General features: G+C 64.9%; 1 protein-coding gene across 27 annotated transcripts in view; it reads left to right on the top strand.

Moving 5' to 3' along the window:
- The window catches only part of KIF1A (kinesin family member 1A), a 102,062-nt gene that overhangs the window by 32,194 nt on the left and 59,918 nt on the right, over positions 1-9,950 (top strand). For all 27 annotated transcript variants that reach the window (XM_034655575.1, XM_034655574.1, XM_034655573.1 and 24 more), the window contains exons 3-7: positions 5,516-5,592; positions 6,276-6,455; positions 7,183-7,248; positions 7,729-7,907; positions 8,911-9,022. In XM_034655575.1, coding sequence (XP_034511466.1) covers positions 5,516-5,592; positions 6,276-6,455; positions 7,183-7,248; positions 7,729-7,907; positions 8,911-9,022 — 614 coding nt within the window. The remainder of the gene's footprint in view (positions 1-5,515; positions 5,593-6,275; positions 6,456-7,182; positions 7,249-7,728; positions 7,908-8,910; positions 9,023-9,950) is intronic.

Below are 9,950 nucleotides of genomic sequence, written 5' to 3'. Positions count from 1 at the left end.
GGTGGTGGCACCACTGCAGTCCTGTTCACGGTTTCAGCGGAGGAGCCCTGGAGGCCGGTGGGCCGGGGGCAGCAGCCTCAGCCCGGGGGTGGGTGCCTATCTCTCCTGCCAGCCCCATCCAGGGACAGCTGCAGGGCCTGGAGCTGCCTCCTCCCCTGGAGGCCGCCACCATTAGAGTTGCGATGGGTGTTCTGGTTACAGCGTTGCAGTGGTGGCCTCGTGTGCTGTCCTCCTAGTCCCACAGGGATGAGGACGGTTCCCGAGGCACAGACGGGGAGACCAAGGCTCTGTGACGCGTGTCCTCACGTGCACTGCGTGGGAAGAGCAGGGTGGACATGCGGACCCTTCAGGTCATCAGCAAACATTTGCTGGGCACGAGCCTTATGAGGCTGGACTCTGGGGACCCAGGGGAGCAGGACGGAGGCTCTTACTGCCTTCTGGGGTGACGCTGCAGTGGGAGGCGGGGGACGGACGCACACATGAGCACCAGATGCAGCCGGACGGTGGGGACAAGGGCTGTGCCTTGCAGCATCAAGAAGGGCGCCGTGATGGGGCACAGGGGCCTGGGAGCCACATCCGATGGCCAAGGAGCCTCCCTGGGCAGTCGGGAGAAGGTGAGGGGTGAGCGCTTCTGTGCGTGAGGAATGCCAGGGCGGGGTGTTGAGCTCACTGTTCCCTGAAAGCCCGCTGAGGTCCTGCTGCAGTGGGCTGTCTCCCAAACCCCGCAAGTGTGGGGCCGCGGCCTGCTGGTCGACCAACTCGCCTGTGCACGCACTCACACACAGCCACACACACGCACATCCATGCATGTGCACATGCACACCCACGCATGCACGCACACCCACGTTTCTGAGTTGCTCACACACAGCCGCACACACAGCCACACACGCACATCCATGCACGCACACCCACGTTTCTGAGTTCCATGGTTTCAGTACTGTCCCCGTGGCCAGTTTAACAACAGGCTCACCAATTCCTCAGCATTTAGCGGTCAGTGGTGCTGGAAAGAGCCCGCACAGCATGCACGGGCTTGTGCACAGAGAACACGGCTTCCGTCAGTCCTCCTCCCCGACTCCCTTCCCTATTCAAGCTGGGGCTCCCAGCAGCCACGTCTTTGTCCCTGGCAGGTGCCTACGCCTTGTGCACCCTGTATTCTACTCTCTTCGGAGGGGCCCCAGCTCCCCCTGGCCTGGCGGGAGCACGGCCCAGGAGGACCCCTCCTCCCTCCTTAGTCCCACACAAGGAGAAACTCAAGACCCTGGCAAGGAAGCCCTTTCTCTCGCAGAGCGGCTCCGTCCCAGTGCGTGGCGGGCTGATCGCAGAGGGTGGTGTGCCGGTCAGCCCTGGTGAGGGAGTGGAGGTGCCGGTGAGGAGCCAGGCCCAGGTGGACCCTGGCTTCCAGTCTGACTGTGTCTGGAGCTCAGATCCCATCTGTAATGACAGGGTATTTCTCAAGACCCCACAGGACCCCAAGGGGGGAACGGGGACAGGTGACAGGCAGGTCCTGAGCGCCAGAGCCCCTCTGCCTGATGGTCCTCCTGGCAGACTCTCCTTGTGGCCCACTCCTGCCCTTTGTCCCTCATGGTTGGCTGTCCCCTGCCCGCTCGGCGTTCCTTGAACATACCTGTGCTCTGTTCCTGGGAGGGCCCCCACCTCAGGGAGCCCGCAGTCCATGAGAGATACATGGCAAATACCCCAGTACCAGGACACGGTCAGAGAGAGGTCAGCACCCAGGACCGGGCAAGGGTCATGCTGGACAAAAGGGAGCAGACTGGATGCGGGCATGTGCAGGGCGCAGGGAGGGGACCTGGCCCCTTGCCGCATGGGCCATCGGGGGCCCGGCCCAGGTTGGCTCGGGAGGTGCTGTGATTGTTGTTTCCATGGTGCCGGCATTATCTGCACTTGGGGTTCCGGTGGCTGCATCCCCGGGTCCCAGCAGGAGTTGAAAGCAGGACAGCTTGCTCTCCACGGCCTTGCTCCTGGAGGCAGCATGGATGTGAGCCGTGCTAGGCCCCAAGAACAGCACTGTGACGGTCAGTCACCAGCTCCTGCCTTCTGGCTTCCCAAACATGCTGGGTGATCTCCCAGAACTCCTCAGACCTGGGGTCTCCGGACAAGTCAGCCCTGGGGCCAGACTGCAGGCGATGCCCGTGCTGGGAGCAGGGCACTCAGCCCAAGCAAATGGCCAAGGGTCCTGCCTGCAAAGACACTGGGCCTCGGGGTCCCCCATCAACACGGACTTTGCAGGTTCAGATGGTGGCCCAGCAGGCAGTGGGAGGGGTGGCCCGATGGGGGTGGGGGCCTCGGTCACTCCTGCCTGGCCAGCAAGTGCATGTGGCCTGTGGCTCCGGGGCCTGGGAAACACCGGGGTCGGGGGCACTTGCAGGCCTGGTGCAAAGCAGCCTTGGGCCGGGGGCCTGCTGGGTACTCCGCCGGCACTGGCCGGTGGCTGATGGCATCACCACACATTCGTGCCTTCGTTCCTGGTTTGAAGAACTGACGTTATGGGCGTGGTGCCTCCTGCCGCTTGCTGGGGTGGGGGCGGGGGCTGTGTAGACGACAGGGCTAGACAGCCCGTGAGAGCAAGCCTGGAAGGCACCAGAGGGACACGGGCAGGGGGAACGAGCCCCATGACAGAATCCCGCAGCGGGGACAGCCCGTGCTGCAGACCGCCCTTGGATGAACCACGCGGGAACGGCGGGCCCTCAGGAAGCAGAGCTCGACCGTGCCCGGATGCCCCAGCCTTCTGGGTGCGTCTAGGACGCGTGCATGCAGAGCAGATGTGTGAAGACCCGGAGGGGTGGGGTGGGGAGCAGGGCTGGACCGAGGGGTGGAGGTGGGCAGCGGGGTCTCCCAGTGACCCAGCATCTGCAGGAAGGAACCACTTTGGGTGCCCTCAGGAGCATTTGTGGGCACCAGGGTCCAGCAGACAGAGGNGCCGTGATGGGGCACAGGGGCCTGGGAGCCACATCCGATGGCCAAGGAGCCTCCCTGGGCAGTCGGGAGAAGGTGAGGGGTGAGCGCTTCTGTGCGTGAGGAATGCCAGGGCAGGGTGTTGAGCTCGCTGTTCCCTGAAAGCCCGCTGAGGTCCTGCTGCAGTGGGCTGTCTCCCAAACCCTGCAAGTGTGGGGCCGCGGCCTGCTGGTCGACCAACTCGCCTGTGCACGCACTCACACACAGCCACACACACGCACATCCATGCATGTGCACATGCACACCCACGCATGCACGCACACCCACGTTTCTGAGTTGCTCACACACAGCCGCACACACAGCCACACACGCACATCCATGCACGCACACCCACGTTTCTGAGTTCCATGGTTTCAGTACTGTCCCCGTGGCCAGTTTAACAACAGGCTCACCAATTCCTCAGCATTTAGCGGTCAGTGGTGCTGGAAAGAGCCCGCACAGCATGCACGGGCTTGTGCACAGAGAACACGGCTTCCGTCAGTCCTCCTCCCCGACTCCCTTCCCTATTCAAGCTGGGGCTCCCAGCAGCCACGTCTTTGTCCCTGGCAGGTGCCTACGCCTTGTGCACCCTGTATTCTACTCTCTTCGGAGGGGCCCCAGCTCCCCCTGGCCTGGCGGGAGCACGGCCCAGGAGGACCCCTCCTCCCTCCTTAGTCCCACACAAGGAGAAACTCAAGACCCTGGCAAGGAAGCCCTTTCTCTCGCAGAGCGGCTCCGTCCCAGTGCGTGGCGGGCTGATCGCAGAGGGTGGTGTGCCGGTCAGCCCTGGTGAGGGAGTGGAGGTGCCGGTGAGGAGCCAGGCCCAGGTGGACCCTGGCTTCCAGTCTGACTGTGTCTGGAGCTCAGATCCCATCTGTAATGACAGGGTATTTCTCAAGACCCCACAGGACCCCAAGGGGGGAACGGGGACAGGTGACAGGCAGGTCCTGAGCGCCAGAGCCCCTCTGCCTGATGGTCCTCCTGGCAGACTCTCCTTGTGGCCCACTCCTGCCCTTTGTCCCTCATGGTTGGCTGTCCCCTGCCCGCTCGGCGTTCCTTGAACATACCTGTGCTCTGTTCCTGGGAGGGCCCCCACCTCAGGGAGCCCGCAGTCCATGAGAGATACATGGCAAATACCCCAGTACCAGGACACGGTCAGAGAGAGGTCAGCACCCAGGACCGGGCAAGGGTCATGCTGGACAAAAGGGAGCAGACTGGATGCGGGCATGTGCAGGGCGCAGGGAGGGGACCTGGCCCCTTGCCGCATGGGCCATCGGGGGCCCGGCCCAGGTTGGCTCGGGAGGTGCTGTGATTGTTGTTTCCACGGTGCCGGCATTATCTGCACTTGGGGTTCCGGTGGCTGCATCCCCGGGTCCCAGCAGGAGTTGAAAGCAGGACAGCTTGCTCTCCACGGCCTTGCTCCTGGAGGCAGCATGGATGTGAGCCGTGCTAGGCCCCAAGAACAGCACTGTGACGGTCAGTCATCAGCTCCTGCCTTCTGGCTTCCCAAACATGCTGGGTGATCTCCCAGAACTCCTCAGACCTGGGGTCTCCGGACAAGTCAGCCCTGGGGACAGACTGCAGGCGATGCCCGTGCTGGGAGCAGGGCACTCAGCCCAAGCAAATGGCCAAGGGTCCTGCCTGCAAAGACACTGGGCCTCGGGGTCCCCCATCAACACGGACTTTGCAGGTTCAGATGGTGGCCCAGCAGGCAGTGGGAGGGGTGGCCCGATGGGGGTGGGGGCCTCGGTCACTCCTGCCTGGCCAGCAAGTGCATGTGGCCTGTGGCTCCGGGGCCTGGGAAACACCGGGGTCGGGGGCACTTGCAGGCCTGGTGCAAAGCAGCCTTGGGCCGGGGGCCTGCTGGGTACTCCGCCGGCACTGGCCGGTGGCTGATGGCATCACCACACGTTCGTGCCTTCGTTCCTGGTTTGAAGAACTGACGTTATGGGCGTGGTGCCTCCTGCCGCTTGCTGGGGTGGGGGCGGGGGCTGTGTAGACGACAGGGCTAGACAGCCCGTGAGAGCAAGCCTGGAAGGCACCAGAGGGACACGGGCAGGGGGAACGAGCCCCATGACAGAATCCCGCAGCGGGGACAGCCCGTGCTGCAGACCGCCCTTGGATGAACCACGCGGGAACGGCGGGCCCTCAGGAAGCAGAGCTCGACCATGCCCGGATGCCCCAGCCTTCTGGGTGCGTCTAGGACGCGCGCATGCAGAGCAGATGTGTGAAGACCCGGAGGAGTGGGGTGGGGAGCAGGGCTGGACCGAGGGGTGGAGGTGGGCAGCGGGGTCTCCCAGTGACCCAGCATCTGCAGGAAGGAACCACTTTGGGTGCCCTCAGGAGCATTTGTGGGCACCAGGGTCCAGCAGACAGAGGAAAGGGGCACACATGGCTTGTCTGCCTGGAATTGGAGCCCTGGTCCCATCTCACTGGGGGGCTGGCTTGTCTGGGGCCAGAGGCGTCTGAGCACCCCACCTCCCTGCCTCGGGCACTGTCTGGGGGGCGTGCTGACCGCCTCTCCCCCAGCAGTGTTAACTGCCGTGCCTGTCCCTCTCTGCAGCCATCGTTAACCCCAAACAGCCCAAGGAGACACCCAAAAGCTTCAGCTTCGACTACTCCTACTGGTCGCACACCTCGGTAAGCCCAGGGCTGGGGTTTGGGGGGCGGGGGGGCCGCAGCACTGCAGATGCTCAACCAGTCCCGCAACCTCTCTGAGCTGCCTGGGCCGGGGAGGGAGGGACAGGTGTGAGGCTCAGGAAAGGGACCGGCAGGCCGTGCCTGCTTGGTGGGGGTGGAGGGCGCTTTCCCGAGTCCCCTTGTGTGTGAAAGGTCACCGTGAGCAGTGACATGCATTGTTAGGGTAACGCCCTGGGGCCTGCCTAAAGCTCTCCTCTGTTAGGAGAGCATCCAGACATGCTAGCCTGATCCCTGGGCTCCCTGGCCTCCCCGGGCCTCCAGGCCCTGCCCTTCCAGCCCCGCCTGTCCTCAGGCTGCCAGCTGGGCCTTGATTTTGAGCGTGGTCCTGCCTCTGAGCCCGGGCACAGGCAGTGCCCTCTGCTGAAACGCCCTTCTGCCCCGCCCCACCCCACCCCGCCTGGCCAGCTCCTTCCAGTCCCTCCCTCGGGAAGCCGCACCCCGCCCAGCAGGCTTGGGTCCCCTCTGCAGGGAGCGTGCAGGGGGTGGAGGGGCAGGTGTCCTTCCGCACCGCACCCGCCCGGGCACCCGTGAGGCCTCCGGCTGCAGGGCGGGTGCTCAGTGAGCTGGCGGGCCGAGCCCGGGGTGCCCCGGCCCCCTCCAGCTGTGCGCCTCCTGTCCTCCAGCCCGAGGACGTCAAGTACGCCTCCCAGAAGCAGGTGTACCGGGACATCGGCGAGGAGATGCTGCAGCACGCCTTCGAGGGCTACAACGTGTGCATCTTCGCCTACGGGCAGACCGGGGCTGGCAAGTCCTACACCATGATGGGCAAGCAGGAGAAGGACCAGCAGGGCATCATCCCGCAGGCACGCAGGGCGGGGCGGGGTGCCGCGGGACCGTGGAAGGGCAGGCTGCAGGACCCGGCCGGGACCCCCGGGAGAGTAGCCCCAGGGGGAAGGGAGCCAGGAAGGAAGGTAAACTGGGAGGGTGGAGGGCGGAGCGGGAAGGGGCAGCGGGGGGCAGACCCGCCGTGAGGAGACTGGAGCCCTGCGTCCCGCCACGGGGAGCTGCGGGAGGGGCAGAGCCGACGGCCTGCTGACCTTTCTCTGGGGGGCTGTGCGGGCTGGTGGTCTGGGCAGGGACAGATGCCCAGACAAGGGGCGGCCTTCGGTTAACTGAAGGCTGAGACACAGATGCCTTAGATATTGTTGGGACCCTGGCATCCAGCCCACCCAGCCCTGTGGGCAGACCTCTGGATCTGAGCTGGTCAGCGCTTGACCTAGTCAGGGCAGGGGAGAATGCCAGGTAGTCTGTAGCATGAGAGACGCCCACCCACCCCATGCAGACAAGGATGGCATGCAGAACATAGGAAAGGATCAGATCTCATCCCTGAGGACTCCATGACTTAAGCAGAAGACAGCTGCTCTTTGGGTGCAGGCCTTCTCAGTGCCTTTGAGATGGAGTATTCGGGAGCAAGAGGGGCCAGGAGAGCAGTGCCCAGCCTGGGCTCAGGCTTCCCACGGCACCCGGGGGGAGGGCTCCAGGAACAGCCTATTGTCCCCATCATCTGACGCTGTGTCCTTGGCCCTGCAGCTCTGTGAGGACCTGTTCTCCCGAATCAACGACACGACCAATGACAACATGTCCTACTCTGTGGAGGTAGGGCTCCCCGGGTGTCTGTGACTCCAGCACAGGGGGGTTTCCAGGCATGGACGGCAACGCTTTTCTTATTTAAAGCAAGTCCCCACCACTGGTTGGCACCCTGAGCTTGTCACTCACTCGTGCATGTCAGCATGCCCACTCAGGACAGGGAGACGTGCTGGGCACGGAGGAGCAAGGGGTGGTCCTCTGCTTTGCGCGTTTCATTAATGAAACAGGGTGTCCCCACCGGACAGACCCCAGGACGGCTGGGGGCGGGGGAGGCCAGCAGAGGGGATGGGCTGACACCCAGCTCATGCACTCGTGGGAGCTGGGAGTCCTTTGCATTCCTCCCCCTACCCAGCAGGCAGCCCCTGTACCCCTATCCCTCGAGTCCCTGATGACAGCCTTGCACCCCCACCTTGGGGGGGGTCCCTGCTGGTGGCCCCTGTGCCTCTGGTACCCCCTCTGGGCATCTCTGATGGAGCGTCTGGCCTGCAGGTCAGCTACATGGAGATTTACTGTGAGCGTGTCCGTGACCTCCTAAACCCCAAGAACAAGGGCCACCTGCGCGTGAGGGAGCACCCGCTGCTCGGTCCGTACGTGGAGGACCTCTCCAAGCTGGCCGTCACCTCCTACAACGACATCCAGGACCTCATGGACTCAGGGAACAAGGCCAGGTGCGTGCCCGGTGGCACGTCTGTCCTCCCTGTGCGGCTGCTGCAAGCCTCGGGGGAAGGCCTGGCCCCTGGGCCACCTGTTGGTCTGCCCATAGCGTCTGTCCAAGCCCCCCATGGAGGGGTGGGCCCCGTGGGCCCGAGGCCATGGAGGGTACATGCCAGCCTGAGAGGGGCTTCCAGATCCCCCATCCCGTCCCCTACACAGGGGCAGCTCCTCTTGGGGGGTTGGTTTGTGCCCTGGGGTCGGGTCTGTGGTGGCTCCCAGGGGGCCCTCCCTATGGACAGCTGCCCTGTTGGGCTCCGTGGTCAGGAGGACCAGCCTTGCCTTCTCCAAGGATGAACAGCCCTCTGCACAGGGCATGGCGTAGGGGCTCTCGGGGAGGGGCCGACCGCAAGGCACTGCTGGGCACGGGCAGTCCATCTCCCTGGCTGCGCTGCCCTGGGGGTCTGCCTGGGTGGTCACGGCCACAGTCCCCCTCTCTGCCACCCAGGGGCTCTGGGAGGGTGAGCGTCCTCCTGTCTGTGGTGGCCCCGTGAGTGCGCTGTTCTGGTGAGGCCTCTCCTTGCTGGGGGCTAGACAGTGAGCTCAGTCCAGGGACGCAACCCGAGGTCTCTGCATGTCAGCAGCCCTGGGACCAGCCCCCCGTGTCCCCGCAGGCTGCCTTGGGCTTTGCCCCCTCCCCAGACTGGGACAGAAGGTGGGAACCCCCTTTCCCTCCTGGGTGGGGCCCAAGAGGGTCCCGGGCCAGACAGTTGCGTGAGGGCTGTCTGGGCTCTGCTGAGCCCTTGTCACAGCACCTGTGTACCAGGCTGCAGCTGGTGGCCAGGCGGGTGTGGCCCTGCTCGTGCTGTGACAGGAGCACGGTCACCACGTGGCTGGGCAGGGCAGCCCGGGGAGCCCAGGGACGCTGATGCCCCATGACCTGGCCCGGCTGGCCAGCACCGTTAGCCACTCTCACACCCGGGTGTGATGTGCAACCACGTGTGGCTTCCGTTCCCCCAGAACCGTGGCGGCCACAAACATGAATGAAACCAGCAGCCGCTCCCATGCCGTCTTCAACATCATCTTCACCCAGAAGCGCCACGATGCAGAGACCAACATCACCACAGAGAAGGTGAGTGTGGCCTTGGCAGAGGGGGGCCATCCGGGCAGGGGGCAGGGGTCGGTCCCATCAGGCAGGACGAGGAGGCCGGGGCGACCGCCGGCCTGCAAGGCGTGTGCTGTGTCCTTGCCCTGGGCGCCGGGCACTCACCACCCCCAGCCTGGCGTGGGCCTCCAGGAAGTTGGCCAGGCCTGCGAGGCCACTTCATCTCAGCGTTTGGCACTGCCTGCGTGTAGAAGGAGCTGGGGGTGGGGGGGCCGCTGGACCTAGTGTCTGCCTCCTGACGGATAGTTGTGGGGGAGACGGGGCTGAGAGGGGTGTCCCCAGGGCTGCAGCGCTGAGGGTGCTGGTGGCCCTCGGAGTCTGGGGGCCGTGGGTTGAACGAGTGTCCATCACAGAGATGACCGTGGGCCCGGGCCGACTGGCAGAAGTGGGGGTCCCGGCATCCGCAAGCACAAAGCAGAGGCTGTGCTGCCCGGGCTCCACCCCGCCTGCTGCCCCCGGCCCCAGATGCCTTTCCCACTCGCCTTGGCATTCTCAGTGGCCCCAGAGGGCACTGTTCCCTGGGGCCTTTATCCAGACACATAGTCTCTGTGCTCCCAGAAGGAGCGGCTGGCAGGCTCAGGGCCTCTTCCTGTCCGTCGGCGGTTCTGTCCCTTGGTATCAGGTTTTCTCCGTGTCATCTCCCCTGACTCATGGTCCAGGCCTCCTCCTAGGGGGCGCCTCGGGCACCTCCTGGCAGGCAGTGCTCTCTCAGGCAGCGACCCAGGGACTGCAGAGTGTCTGGGGGAAGTTAGCCCCACTTCGTTCCCGCTCGTGCCACAGTCCCCTCAGCCTGGTGCCATTCTCCCAAAGAGTCACGATGGCCCAGTGGGATCTGGGGGGCAGAGCGTGCAGAGCTGGAGCACGGTGGACTCAGCTGTGGGCCACCTGCTGTGAC

The sequence above is a fragment of the Ailuropoda melanoleuca genome, chromosome 2 (assembly GCF_002007445.2).
Source record: "Ailuropoda melanoleuca isolate Jingjing chromosome 2, ASM200744v2, whole genome shotgun sequence".
Classification (NCBI taxonomy): domain Eukaryota; kingdom Metazoa; phylum Chordata; class Mammalia; order Carnivora; family Ursidae; genus Ailuropoda; species Ailuropoda melanoleuca.
This window is presented reverse-complemented; position numbering and strand designations above follow the sequence as displayed.